The sequence below is a fragment of the Orycteropus afer genome, unplaced genomic scaffold, assembly GCF_000298275.1.
Source record: "Orycteropus afer afer isolate SDZICR_OR568_19922 unplaced genomic scaffold, OryAfe1.0 scaffold00127, whole genome shotgun sequence".
Classification (NCBI taxonomy): Eukaryota; Metazoa; Chordata; class Mammalia; order Tubulidentata; family Orycteropodidae; genus Orycteropus; species Orycteropus afer.
The window spans coordinates 1,472,484-1,487,440 of record NW_006921714.1 but is presented as its reverse complement, the minus strand read 5'-3'; the positions used below and the strand labels follow the sequence as shown (position 1 = coordinate 1,487,440).

The window sequence follows — 14,957 nt, the reverse complement described above, 5'->3', positions numbered from 1 at the left end:
AGGTGCACCCTAGTCTTCAAGAAGACTTGCTCTTCAGCACTTTAAAGAGATTTTTCACATAGACTAGGAGGCTGTCATCCAAACAGAACAAGGGGATACTGCATGGTATAAAATCAGGAAGGGAACGCGTCAAGGTTGTATCCTTTCACCACACTTATTCAATCTGTATGCTGAGCAAATAATCCGAGAAGCTGGACTATATGAAGAAGAATGTGGTATCAGGGTTGGAGGAAGGCTCATTGACAGCCTGTGATACGCAGATGACACAACTTTGCTTGCTGAAAGTGAGGATGACTCGAAGCACTTACTGATGAAGACTGAATACTACAGTCTGCAGTATGGATTACATCTCAATATAAAGAAAACAAAAAAACTCACAACTGAATCAGTAAGAAGAATCACAATAAATGGAGAAAAGACTGAAGCTGTCAAAGACTTCACATTACTTAGTTCTACAATTACTGACACCAATGGAAGCAGCAGTCAAGACATTAGATGATGCACTCCATTGGGCAAGTCTGCTGCAAAAGACTTTATAGGTAATGACTCTTAATTCTCATAATGATTCTATGACTGGGGACTACACTGTCCCCATTTTCCAGCTGAGACAAAGGTGGTCTAAGGAAGAAAACCAATTGGTCTAAGGCTAGCAGGCTGGAAACAGGATCCCTACTTGGGTCCAAGCCCAAAGCCATTTTCTTTTTCATTTCAGCTCCTACAGGTCCTGGGTCCTTAAGGCTTCAGAGCAGGGTACTCTGGGTGAGTTCCTTTTCTTACTTCTTCTCCCATATTCTGTTATTTCCAAGTAATCACAGAGTCTCCAGCTGAGGCAGAGCAGTAAGCCCAGAATCACACATCTAGGAAGTGGCAGTTGTCCCTACAGTCTGAACTCATGACACAGTAACAAGTACGCTGGGGTGACAGGAGCACAGGGGTGTGTGGGGAAAGGGGTGGGACAGGAGTCTGGTAGCCACACTGTTCCAGTTCACTGTGGACCCCAATGGCGCATGAAGGAATGTGGATGCCATCCAATGGGCCGAGGGGAGCCATTGAAAGTCGAAAGGCAGGAGAATACAGATCCTGATGTGTGGGTGAGAGCAGTGTCAACAGCAGTGGGATCGTGGCCTGAGTGGGGTCATTCCCCAGTGATGGGAGGGAAGGCATCAAGAGTCCAGGGCAGAGAAGACAACAACGCCAGTAACAGGTGATGAAGTACTTGTCAGGGCAGTTGGGACAGGATGTGGCAACTGGATGTGGAGAGAGTGCAATACAAAGACAGTAACTTCATTAGCAGCATCGGAAAATACAAGAGCTTAAACCAAGAAACACCACCGGGAGCAGTGGGAACCCTCAGAGCCCAGGACTGATGGCCTCGCCCAAGGTAGGTCATCAGAGGTGGGTGTGGGGAGGGCAGCAGAGGGTTAAGGTGACAGCTCTTGTACTCTTTAGTTCAGTCAGGACCACAGACACAAGAGGAAAGCATGCACTGTGGTCTATGCCATTTTTGACAACAAAAAGACTATGAAGTAGTTTAACCAGGGCAAGGAAAGAAAAAAGAAGACATGTGAAAGTTGGAAGTTTGTAGGAATTTGACTGAAGCATTTTTGCTCCGGCAACCCATGACCTCTCTCAGCCCTGAGACAAGGCAGAGAGGCACTTATTACCGTGTTCTGGAAAGAAACTGGGACATTTATCCATGAGACAGTTGCCTCATTATTCCCAGAGGCAGGAGGGGTTCTAGGCACAGTGTGTTAGGTAGCCTTAAGTCCAATGCCTAGCAAGTGTCAGACAAAGTACATGCTAAATAAACACCATCAAAATGAAGGAAAGTACAGAAGAAACACTTTTCTCTCCCTGATACCTACATAGATGTCTTTGGGTTTGGAATATAGCTACCGATCTTTGAAAATGCTGGATCTTTCCCACATTGAGATTTCTGAAATCTAAATAAATCAGTCTAATTTAAAAATTAAATACAATTAAATTAAAAGGACAACCTGGAAAACATGTAATTGACAAATTGGCATTAGACCTCCAAAAGAATAAACCCTTCTATTCAAATCAACAATAATTATTAAGTATCTACTGTCTATCCAACAGGATGGTGAAGTGCTCAGCCTCTAACTGAAAGACGGGCGGTTCAGACTCACCAGAGGCAGCCTGAAGAACAGTCTAGTGACCTACTTCTGAAAGACCACAGCCATTGAAACCTAAAGAGTTCCACTCTGAACCAAATGGGGTCACGTGTGTCACAAGTGACATGACAGCAATTGGTTTGTTTTTTTAAATATAACAAGGGTCGTTAAGTGCTATGCACACAAAGTCACCTAACTATACCTTGGTATTCTCTCCAAAGCTGCTGAAAGTGTTCCTAATCAAAGGGACAGCTGCTGACTACACACCCTAATTGCAAGCTGGGTTTGTCTCCAGATGCTGGTGTTCACCGGGTCATTCATTTAAAAGCAGCAGAAAAAATGGGAACAAATCAATACTTGGTACCAGGAACGTATCAGCTTCCAGATCAATTCACAGAGGTTTCAAATGGCATCTTTATTATGAACGGAAAGTGCTGGCTCTCCGTCCACTGTCATTTTAGGCCACTAAGAATGCCACTTTCCTCAGCCACTTAGTTCCTGAGTGACAGAGGTCATTCTCAGCGCTGTGGAGAAGAAAACGGCAGGATCCGTCTGAAGTGACCACCTTCCCAGTTTTGGGGACTGTGCCATTCTGTGGACAAAACTTGACTGGAAGCAACACTGGCCTCCGGTCGGTGTTCTGGAACACGGTGATCAAGATGGCCTAGCGATGAAGGACAAAATTTCGGTTCTGGTGACTCTGGTAACTCAGCAATTGTGGGTGTTATGTACAAGTTCCTCCTAAGAGCTACCTGGAGGGCTGGTCTTGAGAAGCAGAATTCTGGATGATGTCCAGTCAGAAGGATGGCTACAAAAATGGGTAGTAACTATGTCTACTTGGCAAAGACATAACTAAAAGGCAGGGGCCTTGCTAATCCCGAGAAGAAAACCCTAAAGAGCAGTAACACTGGGCCCCATGTTACAACAAAGCCCATTGTCAGCACACGTTTTAAGATGATGACAGACCAAGAAATTTCTAAAACGTCCATTAAATGAATACACAGAAATTTGCATTTGTTAGTATAGCAACAGAATTCTAAGTGTTTTGCTTTTTAAAAAGTTTCCACAAGTGATGGCTACAAGTGGGCTATTCTGCCTCAAATTGCTTACAAGATTCGTGGGCATACTTACATACGACTCCATGCCCTCTGTGCTAAATTCAGTCCGCAGACAACCTGCCCTGCCCGTCTGTTCTCACTTCACTCAGTCAGTGTGGGCAGTGCATACTCTGGGAACTTGACAGCAGTAACATCAAGTAACAGATGTTTACTAAGAGCCTCCACTGGGCCAGGTTCTGTGCTAAAGGTCACTGACTGGTCAAGGAGACATGCAAGTCAATGGGTACAACGCAGTATGGTGTGTGATAAGCCGCAGGTCCTAGAAACCTGTGGGATGCAGGGGAGAAGAATTTGCAGTAAGGCCTGATGAGGCAGGTGGGGGTAGGAGTGTAGAACCAAACCAAACTCACTGCCATCGAGTCATTTCTGACCCACAGCGACCCCTCCTTGGGTTTCCAAGGCGGTATCGCTACAGAAGTAGATTGCCCAATCTTCCTTCCGAGGAGTGGCTCGTAGGTTTGAACCGCCAGCCTTCTAGTTAGCAGTCAAATGCCTCAGGCACTACACCACCAGAGTAGAGGTGTCTCTAAATACAGGTTAAGGCCAGCTAGATGAGGTGGGCCTGGCTTTTAGAACAAGCGGTTCCACGTGGCTAGGATATCAAGTGCCAGGGAGAGAGAGGGAAGAGGTGAGGGCCGAGCAGTCAGGAGTCAGAGGACAAGGAAAAGGAGGCTAAGCCGAGGAGTCTGGATTCGGTGCTGAAGGATGTGAGGCAGACCAGGGCGTGGCTGGAGTGGTGTCTGATGACCATCCCAGCAGCTGGGTGACCAGGAGCTTGGGGGAGACCTGGGAAGTGAGGGGGCAGGCAAGCGTCAATGTGTCCTGGACATGGTGGCAGGGGGGATGGGGACAGTGACAGAGTACCAAGCAACTTCAAGGAGTTAGGACTGGCAGGACTTGATGATTAAACAGATGGAGGTGGGGAAATGAGGATGGTTTCCACATTTCAAGCTTAGACAGTGTGGCAGATAAAACAGTAATTCAATGATAATCAGGATTTTTTAATAATGTGTTTAAATGATGAAGATGACAGTTCTAATGACATCTGTTACACCTTATATATCCTCAAGTACCTTTTGAACAACAGAAGTTAAAGTGTAATTACTATCATTTTAGGATTACATTTTTTCAAGTCTCAACATCTCTGAAAATTGGCCTGATAAGACTGCTAGCCCCGCTTAGGGACCTGGATGGCTGTGGGGGCAAAGCTCAACCCCGTGTGTCTTGCTCCTCCATCTCCTTTGCAACAGGGCTCTGTTGATTCTGTCATGGCCTGTTCTTCCCCTCCCCCCCCAGCACCAGGCACAGAGGACTACCTGCTGGGGTTCTCCAAGTAAGTAGAACACGTATTCCTATTCTCTGTGTGGAAGCCTCATCACCCTCGGGCTGTGGGTTAAACTCACACACGTTTTTCAAGAACCAGGTTGAATGTCACCTTAAAGCCTAACCTAATCCCCCTAGGTTGACTTTCAAGCTCTTTCTTCTCGGCGCCCTTATGATTTTTATATACCTCCTACCACAATTCCCACTATCCACTGTGATTACATGTGTCTGTTGCCCCAACAAAGACTCCATCTCATTCCTCACTTTATCCCCCAGGCCTGAGAAAAAGACACAGAGGGTCTGGAGTTGAACTGAGTGCTGATGAAGTCAATTTCAAGTTGCTGGAGCCTTCAGTTACGAGCCTGGGATAAGTCTGAGAAGGGAGAAACCAAGCTATGCTGGCTGGCAGCCTCCCACTCACAGCATCAATGTCTCTTCCTGAATCGGAGCCCCACACAACCTTAGCAAAATGAGACATTACCACATGCCACGGGACTGTGGGTGGTCCTTACGGTAAACATCATACATGTTAGTTCTATGAAGGCCAAGTAAAGGCCCACAACTTTTCTAGAGGCTTTAGCTGACAGTAAGCAACATAAGTACTGAGATATATTAGGCTTAAGGACAAAGTCTCCTATACCACAAAAACCCCTGAAACCCTCTGTTGCAGACTGACAAGATGTACATCAAGTCACTTATGAGTGAGCCCCTAAGTGATGATATCTCCCTCTTGGGGTGGCTTCATAACTCACAATAATCTCAGGGGAGAAGGATGGGGGAGTGTGGAGGCCACGGCCGTGTCACATGACACCGTCCTGTCACAGGGAGGACAGGAGGCCTATGTGCAGCAGTCACTGGAAACGCACAACGGCCGGCCCCTGGTCAGGGAGCCACTGTGGGAGTTACACCACTGGACACTGGAGCAGTGAAGACTGCTGACGTCCTAGAGCTGACCCTGCTCCCCCGCTTCCCAAGGCCTGGCTGTTCAACACCCCCGTGACTCCACCCCCAGCATCTTTTCAATCCATTCCTCCCTCCGTGGGCTTAAGCAAGCTCAAGCTGGTTTCTGTAAAATGCAGTGTCAAGAACATGCACACCCCTTCCAGTCCTCTGGATTCCGCTAAGGCCAGTGCCATCCTTGTAGCTTTCACACTCAACGTGCATCTGGAACCTCTCTCATCTTACTCACATGTAGGTGCTTATTTGATGTTATGACCTCCTTGACCAGCCAGACCTGGCCAGCTCCTTGGGAGGGCAACGTCAAGACAGCACTGTGTACTGTCCATAATGCCTGATTACAGCACCTTGTCCGTATCAGTTCTGAGTCACTGAAGAACGTAAACACCTGACCAAATGGGGAAAATGGCCAAGAACGGGATGGTGGCAGTCTGTGCTACAGAGGAAGCTGCCCGTAGGAGCCCTGTTCCACGCTCTGCATCTGGAGTTACACCGCAGCCTGACTGCTGCAGAATCTGCTGCATTAATCAGCATGTGAATGACATGGTCACCCTGCTTGGGGCCGAGCCCATGAATCTGCTGGCATGCCATGGAAGGGTGACCTCACCTTTGCTATTCCTGCCTGATGGTCTCCATAAGTAACTGGATCTCTTGCTTACCTAGAGGGGTTTTTATTCCAAAAGCACAGGAGTAAGACAAGAATTCTGCATAAAGTCAATCTGAGGATTCTAAATGATTATGCCTATTTTTTCTCCCATTGTTTTTTTTCTGACATTCAGCCAGAGAAATGATATCTAAGGTAAAAATCAGTTGCTTAGAAGGGACCAGAGGACCAGGATGGATAGTATCTTTATTTCCCATTACCACTTCAGATCACGATAGTTAGAAATGACCAGAATTGTACAAATGCTGACAATAAAAACCCAACAAGAGTGACAAGGAATGTATTCCATCACTTAAATTATTACTGGGAGAGAATTCCAGCCACAGCTTAAAGCCACTACAATCACAGCAAATTACCGCCCATTGTTATCCCAGTGTGAATTCACTGTTGCCCAAAAGCTGTGAGAAAGCAGAAAGGTCACAGGAGGGATCAGCCAGAAGACAGTTTGAGGGCTGGACCCCATTCCTTAGCTGCAGGACCTTGGAGAAGCCACATCCTTGTCTACAAAATGGGGTTACCGATCTGCCTGCAGGGCTCTGGGAGCTGGCCCTAAGGCTGAGAGGTTTCCTGGAGACCTGTTCTGTTTTACTTTGTAGGCAACAACCAAGAGGTGTTGAAATCTTCTTTATAATCCTCTGAAGAGGCCTGTTGGACAGCTTCATAGCTGAGCCCTCTGAGCTACAGAGGAAAAAGCAGTTCAATATTGGCAAGGGGAGAGGGAAAGGGAGAAAAGAGCCAGGTGCCTGAGTGCGGCATGAAGAGAGCACTGGGGACACCGGGACGGGGGTCGGGACGGGGGTCATTCTCCAGGGGCCTGGGGCCACGTGAATGCCCACGCTCTACACTAACAGCTGCTGTCAAGTCGATTCCAACTCATGGCGACCCCTCATGTGTCAGAGTCGATCTAGGCACAGGGTTTTCAATGGCTGAGTTTTGGAAGTAGATCCTCAGGTCTTTCTTCTAAGGTACCTTTGGGTAGATTCGAACCTCCAACCTTCTGGTTAGCAGCCACATGCATTAAGCATTTGCATGACCCAGGGACTTCCCACACTACTTCAATCCAAATTGAAGGCTAAGTACAAGCACACAGTCATGTTGTCAGCCCGACTCATGACTCTGAGCCTAAGCACAAACACACAGTACCACTCAGCCACGCAGTTCGGTTGTCAAAGTTGTTTACAGTGGAGCTGTATACTGTGTGCATGTTTAACTGCCACCAATTCAAGCCCAGGCAAGGGGTGAAAAAGAAGGAAGAGGACAGCATCAGCCATGATGTTATTCTACGTGGGGGCCCTGCTCTGGTGTGAGTGAGGTAAGATGACCGGTCTCAGGCTGTGTGCCTCTCAGTGGGGAAAGTCTCTCTCTGGGCCAAGTGTGTTCCTTGTCTTTATGGAAACATACCGCTTGCACAAGCGGGTCCCTACACGTGAGCCAACCACTTCGTGTGGGGTTCAGTTGCAGAGACGTGAGCTGCTTCAAAGCTGCGAGACAAGCTGGCTGAGCTGGACCTCGGGGGGAAGGCTTTCCAACGTCCTGCCTGTCCAGGGGGCCTCAACGGTGAGTCTGACTGCATGCCTCCCTGGGCTTTCCTGAATTCTCTCTCTAGCAGTTGACTTGCGCTTCCCCGCCTCGGCTTGTGTTCATGCCATTTCCTCCGTTGGATTGCCACTCCTCTCCACTTACCTGGGATCCCATGCATCCTTCAAAAGCCCCCTCAAACCCTCCTGCTTCCCAACACCACCCTCCAGTCACCCTAACCAAAAATGTCTCGCTCTTCGCCGGGCCATTCCTTTGGTGAATCACCACTTATATCCCATAATGAATCTTCACATCATGTTTTATGATACTTACGATGTATTAAATATTGCTCTTGGCCATACCTGAAGCACCATCTTCACTCTCTAATCAGGGAAACACATTGGCAGCAGGGATCTTGCTGCATCCACAACGGTGTGATCAGTTGCCGTGGAGCTGCGTTACCCTCACGATGACCCCATGAACTGTTCCCCAGGGTTTTTAAGGCTGTGACTTTTCAGAAGCAGACTGCCAGGCCTGTCTTTCGAGGCACCTCTGTGTTTGAACTGCCACGGTGAATGCTTAATAAATGCATCACCACAGGCCAGCGGTTAGGAGCACAGGCTGTGGGTCAGTAACCCGGCTCAGCTCCCTACCGGCCCCTCGCAAGTCATTAGGATGCAAGGAAGAGAACATAAAAACCCAGCTTCTTTGACAAGTGAGCAATCAAGCCGTTTCAGACACTGGGAACTTACCAACGTCGAAGGAAGGAAGAGGACGCCAAGCTCGTAGGAGCGGATCATCAGCTGGGCGCCGTTTTTCTCCAACGCTCCCCAGGCAGCTTTGGACAGATTTGCGCTGTGAAGACAAGTGCACAGGACGGCCGGCTCAGTGAGGCATTTCCCGCGGGTCAAGTCGGCACAGCTGCAAGGGCAGCGGTCAGAAAGGGGAGCAATCACGTTTTGTCAGTTTCTGGCAGCACTGGAAAGTCTTGGACAGGAAATTTAATCCTGCGGCGTTCTAATCCTCAGGACTTCACTGTAATTGCCCACTGAGTTGGCCTCACCCTCATCTTCGTTTTCCTCTGAGGGCAGCTATTAAAAGAACTAGCTATCCTAACAATTATTCTTCCCTGCCCCGATCATGTTGCTTTTCATGACCCTAGTGTAGCGAAGTTTTCTGTTTTTTCAAAGTAGCCCTTAAGAAGAAATTATAAAATGCTAACATAATCTTAATATAGCATCATCTTAATTGTATTTTCCTGCTGTCCAGATAACACTATTTCTATTGTCAATCTAAAGAAACTGGCTCTGAGGGTCCTAGATGGGTATCCAGGGTGCTGTTAGGTGCCACTGAGTCAATTCCCAGTTATAGTGCCCCAACCTGACAGAGCAGAATTGCCCTCAGGATTTTCTAGGATGTAATCTTCATGGGAGCAGACTGTTCTATCTTCCTCCCATGGAGCTGCTGGGTGGGTTTGAACCACTGACCTTTCAGTGAACAGCCAGACGCTTCATCACTGCACCACCGGGGCTCCTTTAGGTATTTGTATTAAACACTGCACTGTGTTTTACGTGGTCAAGACAGAGCTGTGGACGTGGCTCAAAGTCACGCAGTGCAGGAGGAGGAAGGGGTCAGAACGGAAAGGACAGGAGGCACCACGGTGACACCAGATGCGCAGGGTGGGATTCAGCGGAGGCCTCATCTCCCGCAGTCACTCAGGCAGGGGACTCTCACTCACTCACTGATTCACATAAACCAGCTACGAACATATTTTCAATTAGACTCATCTAAATTCTATTTAATCTTAAAACTGCACAGCATAACCTAAGCTATTCAGAACCCTCAAAGCCTGTCTCTGTAGAAAACGGTATTTGAAGAAGATCCATTCAGATGTTCAAGTATTTTGCTAAGCAAAGGGCTGGAGCTATTTGCTAGAATCGGAGTCAAACAAAAATAATTACCAGGGAACATGAAAAGGATGGCTTGTTTTGGGTTTTCAGAAACAGACAAGAAGGCATTATGGAAGTCAGAGTGAAGGACCCTTTAAATGATTAAATTTACTGCCATCAAGTCGATTCCAACTCACAGCAACCCCTCCTTGGGTTTCTGAGGTGGTACCTCTACAGAAGTAGATTGCCTAGTTCCTTCCGAGGAGTGGCTGGTGGGTTTGAACTGCCAACCTTCTGGTTAGCAGTCAAATGCCATAGGCACTACGCCACCAGAGCTCCTTTTTAAATGATTAACTAACTTAAAATAAATGAAACAGTGTATTACAGATATTCTTGCTTGACGATGGACTCACCTGAGGAATGTGAGCCTCTCTTTGACAAAGGTCGCAGTCGTGAACATCACTGTGTTGTGAAGTTGACACATTATGAAGCCACCACAGGGTGTTTTTTTTTTTTTTTTTTAAATTTTCCTTAGGCTTCAGCTAAGCTGAACAATGCTCACTATTTAATTAGGCAGTTTTGCATGCTCCATGCTAATTAGAGGTCTGATCTCTGTCCACCATGTGGACATTTTGTCATAAGGTTTAAGCCTGTAATAGTGAATTTAAAATGTTGTTATGTGCCGTCGAGTCTCCATAAGAAATTCTCCGGAGAACACAGGACTAAAATCTATAGTATGTGAAGAAGAAAGATAGATCAGTATCCAGAAGAGAGTCCTGGACCAGTCCAGATCATGGGAGAGGTTTTAGTCCCCCCTTTCCCACTTAACTTTCTTAGTTTGTAAGCTCCACTGAAACCTGTCCACCATGGGTGACTCTGCTGGTATTTGAAACACTGATGGCACAGCCACCACACTAGAACGAACTGACAGACAAGTAATGGCTTTCAGACTAAGAGAGACTGGGTAGAAGGACCTGGCAGTCTACTTCTGAAAAACACTGGCAGTGAAAACCTTATGGATGGGAGTAGAACACTGTCTGATATAGTGCTGGAAGATGAGCCCCACAGTCAGAAGGCACTCAAAACACGGCTGTGGAAGGGCTGCGTCCTGAAATTAGAATTGGCCTTATGATGTGGCTGGAGTAAAGCTTTGGGGACCTTCATTTTCAGATTTTCATGACTCAAAATGAGAAGAAACAGCTGCAAACATCCATTAGTAACAGAATGTGAATTAAGGAAAATTGCAAGTTGAAAAAGAATGAAATGGAATGCATAAAGATGGATATTCTAGGAATTAGTGATCTGAAATGGACTGGTAATGGCCACACTGAATTGGACAATCATATAATCTACCATGCTAGGAACGACAAATTGAAGAGTAATGGCATCACATTCATCATCAAAAAGAACATTTCAAGATCTATTCCTAAAGCACGATGCTGGCAGAGACAGGATAATACTGATACGCCTCAAAGGAAGACCAGTTAATATGTCTGTCATTCCAATTTATGCACCAAACCCTAAAGCAAAGATGTAGAAATGAAAGAATTTTACCCATTTCTTCAGTCTGAAATTGATCAAACAAGCAATCACGATGACTTGATAATTACTGGTGATTGGAATGGGAAAAGTGGAAAGAAAGAAGGGTGGTAAAACATGGCCTTGATGCCAGAAACAATGTCAGGGAGTTAATGACAGAATTTTGCAACACAAATAACTTATTTATTGCTAATACATTTTTTTCAACAATATAAACAACAAGTATACATGTGGACCTCAACAGATGGAATACACAAGAATCAAACAGACTGTATTTGTGGAAAGAAATGATAGAGAAGCTCAATATCATTAATCAGAACAAGGCCAGAGGTTGACTGTGGAACAAAATTTTTTCAAAAGACTGTAAGAGACAAAGCATGACCTTGAGTACGTCCCACCTGAATTTAGAGACCTCTCAAGAATAGCTTTGATGCACTGAACACTAATGACTGAAGACCACATGAATTGTGGGATCACATCAAGGACGTTATAAATAAAGAAATCAAACGTTCATTAAAAATACAGGAAAGAAAGAAAAGACCAAAATGGATGTCAGAAGAGATTCTGAAACTTGCTACTGAATGCACAGTAACTAAAGAGAATGGAAGAAATGATGAAGGAGAAGTGCTAAACAAGAGATTTCAAAGGGTGACCCAAGAAGAAAAAGCAAAGCATTATAATGAAATGTGCAAAGACCTGGAATTAGAAAACCAAAAAGGAAGAACTCTGCACATGTCTTATGCTGAAAGGACTGAAGAAAAATTCAGACCTCAAGTTGCAATATTAAAGGATTCTATGGGCAAAAAGCAGCAGTAAAGAAATTAGATGTTGTATTGCACTAGGCAAGTATGCTGCAAAAGCCTCCCCTTTTTTTATTTAATTTTTATTTTTATTGTGATTTGGGTGAAAATTTATAGAGCAAATACACTTTCCATACAGCAGATCACATACACTTTGTCTCATGACATTGACCACAATTTAGCACAATCCAACAGCTCCTCCCCTACTTCCTCCCGATAGGTACCACTTCCCTGTGACCATCCCTCCATGCACTCCTACCCCCTGAGCTGTCTCCCTGTGCCTGAGCAGCCCTTCTTTCTTACTTGTTGTCTCCAAGGAGTGTATCTACCTCAGGTAAATGCTCAACTAGTATGCCTGTCTACTGCTTGGCTGGAAGCTACAAGTGTGTGTTTAATTCCAGACCTGAAGGACAGCTAGGGGCCATAGTCTCAGTGGTTCCACCAGGCTTCATCGGGCCAGTAAACCTGTTCCCCGCTTTTTTTTTTTTCTTTTTTCCCAAATGATTTTGAGTTTTGTTCCACATTGTTCCCCTGTTTATCCAGGATCTCCTACAAAGATCCTCTTCCAAGTGGTTGACAGTAGTAGCCGAGCACCATCTATTTCTTCTGGTCTCACAGTCGTATAGGCCGCAGATTGGATGGTGTACCAGTCGCTAGGACTGATTGTTTCCATGAATTTTTGGTTTTCTTCATTCTTCTTGGTCCTGGACGAGGAGAGCCCCATTGTTGCATCTAGATGGCAGCTTGCAAGCTTTTAAGATCTCAGTCGCTACTAGTCACAGTAGAAGGTGGAACAATGATTTGTGTAGTATGTTATGCCAATTGAGTTTGATGTCCTCTGGGACTATGGTCCCGAGCCCACAGGTTCAACTACTCTGTCCCTCTGGGTAGCTGTCAGTGGCCAAACAGTGACTAAAACCTTGTCCCTTGTCAGCCCCATTATACACCTGGGAATTCAGATCATATACATAAAAGTTATTGGACCACTGTCTGCCAACCCTATACATGTTCTTGGGTGTACTCTCCACTTCATATAGATACCTAATATTTCAGCCTGTCCACCCATACACCCGTGTTTGCCTTCAACGAGCACGTCGTATTATATGTGCAAAAGGGTTCATCTTTGTTTTCTGTACTTCCCACATAGCTCTCTCTGTCTTTTTCTTCCTCAATGCCACTACATTGATCACTTACATTTGGTACATTGCCTTTTTCTTCACCCAAATCAAAACTTATCTCTATCTATCTAACAGTGTTCCTTCCCCTCCCCTCCCACCCCTGGTAACCAACAAAGAAAATGACCTTCCACAGATAAGCGTTTCCTTGACTATTACAATAATGGACCAATACAATATTTGGCAAAAGACCCCTTTTAAAGTGTTAAAGAGCAAAGATGTCTCTAAGGTGTGCCCCATCAAAAGCATGGTATTTTCGATAGCCTCATATGTATGTGAAAGCCAGACAATGAATAAGGAAGACCACAGAAAAACCCATGCATTTGCATTGTGGTGTTGGTGAAGAATACTGAAAATACCATGGACTGCTGGAAGAATAAACCTGGAAGAAGTGCATATGGAATGCTCCTTAGACAAAGAATGGCCACTTTGTCTCTTGTCCTTTGGTCATGCTGTCAGAAGGGACCAGCCACTGGAGAAGGATATCATGCTTGGCAGAGGGTCCCACCACTCATCGGTCAGTTTATCATACTGTGGTGGCTTGTATGTTGCTGTGAGGCTGGAGGCTATACCACTGGTATTTCAAATACCAGCAGGTTTACTCACGGTGGACAGAAAACAAATGACCCAAAAACAGAAGAATTATGGGATGACATCAAGAACATCATACATGTAAGAAAGCAAAAGGTCATTAAAAAGACAAGAAAGGAAGAAAAGACCAAAATGGGTGTCAGAAGAGACTCTGAAACTTGTTCTTGAATGGAGAATAGCCAAAGTAAATGGAAGAAATGACAAGATAAAAGAGCTGAAGAGAAAATATCGAAGAGCAGCTCAAGAAGACAAAGTCAATTACTATAATGAAATGTGCAAAGACTTGGAGTTAGAAAAGCAAAAGGGAAGGACATGCTCAGCATTTCTGAAGCTTAAAGAATTGAAGGAAAAATTCAAGCCTCGAGTTGCGATACTGAAAGATTTTATGAGCAAAATCTCATGCAGGAGATGCAGGAAACATCAAAAGAAGATGGAAGGAATACACAGAGTCACTGTACCGAAAAGAACTGGTTGATGTTCATCCATTTCAGGAGGTGGCATATGATCAAGAGCCACTGACACTGAAGGAAGAAGTGGAAGCTGCACTAGGGGAATTTGTTAAACAACAAGGCTCCAGGAACTGATGGAATACCCATTGAGGGGTTTCAACAAACGGATGCCACCCTGGAGGCACTCACTTGTCTATGCCAAGAAATTTGGAAGACAGCTACCTGGCCAGCTGACTGAAGAGATCCATATTTGTACCCATTTCAAAGAAAGGTGGTCCCACAGAATGTGGAAATTATTGAAGAATATCATAAATACGTTACTCAGGTAAAATCTTGCTGAAGATAATTCAAAAACAGTTGTGGCAGTATATTGACAAAGAACTTCCAGAAATGCAAGCTGGATTCAGAAGAGGACGTAGGATGAGGGAAATCACTGCTGATAGCAGATGGATGGATCTTGGCTCAAAACAAACACCAGAGAGATGTTTACTTGTGTTTTATTGACTACACAAAAGCATTGATTGTGTGGATCATAACAAATTACAGATAACATTTAGAAGAATGGGAATTCCTGAACACTTAACTGTACTCATGAGGAAACTCTACATAGACCAGGAGGCTGTCGTTCAAACAGAACAAGGGGATACTGCATGGTTTAAAATCAGGGAGTGTATCAGGGTTGTATCCTTTTACTATACTTATTCAATCTGTAGCTAAGCAAATAATCTGAGAAGCTGGACTGTATGAAGAACGTGGCATCAGGATTGGAGGAAGACCTGCAACATGCAGATAATGCAAC

General features: G+C 45.3%; 1 protein-coding gene across 1 annotated transcript in view; it reads right to left on the bottom strand.

Moving 5' to 3' along the window:
- Window positions 1–14,957, bottom strand: part of TDP1 (tyrosyl-DNA phosphodiesterase 1) — a 95,158-nt gene that overhangs the window by 17,333 nt on the left and 62,868 nt on the right. Inside the window, exon 12 of the mRNA XM_007944527.1 lies at window positions 8,468–8,570. Within this exon, the coding sequence (XP_007942718.1) occupies window positions 8,468–8,570 (103 nt within the window). The remainder of the gene's footprint in view (window positions 1–8,467; window positions 8,571–14,957) is intronic.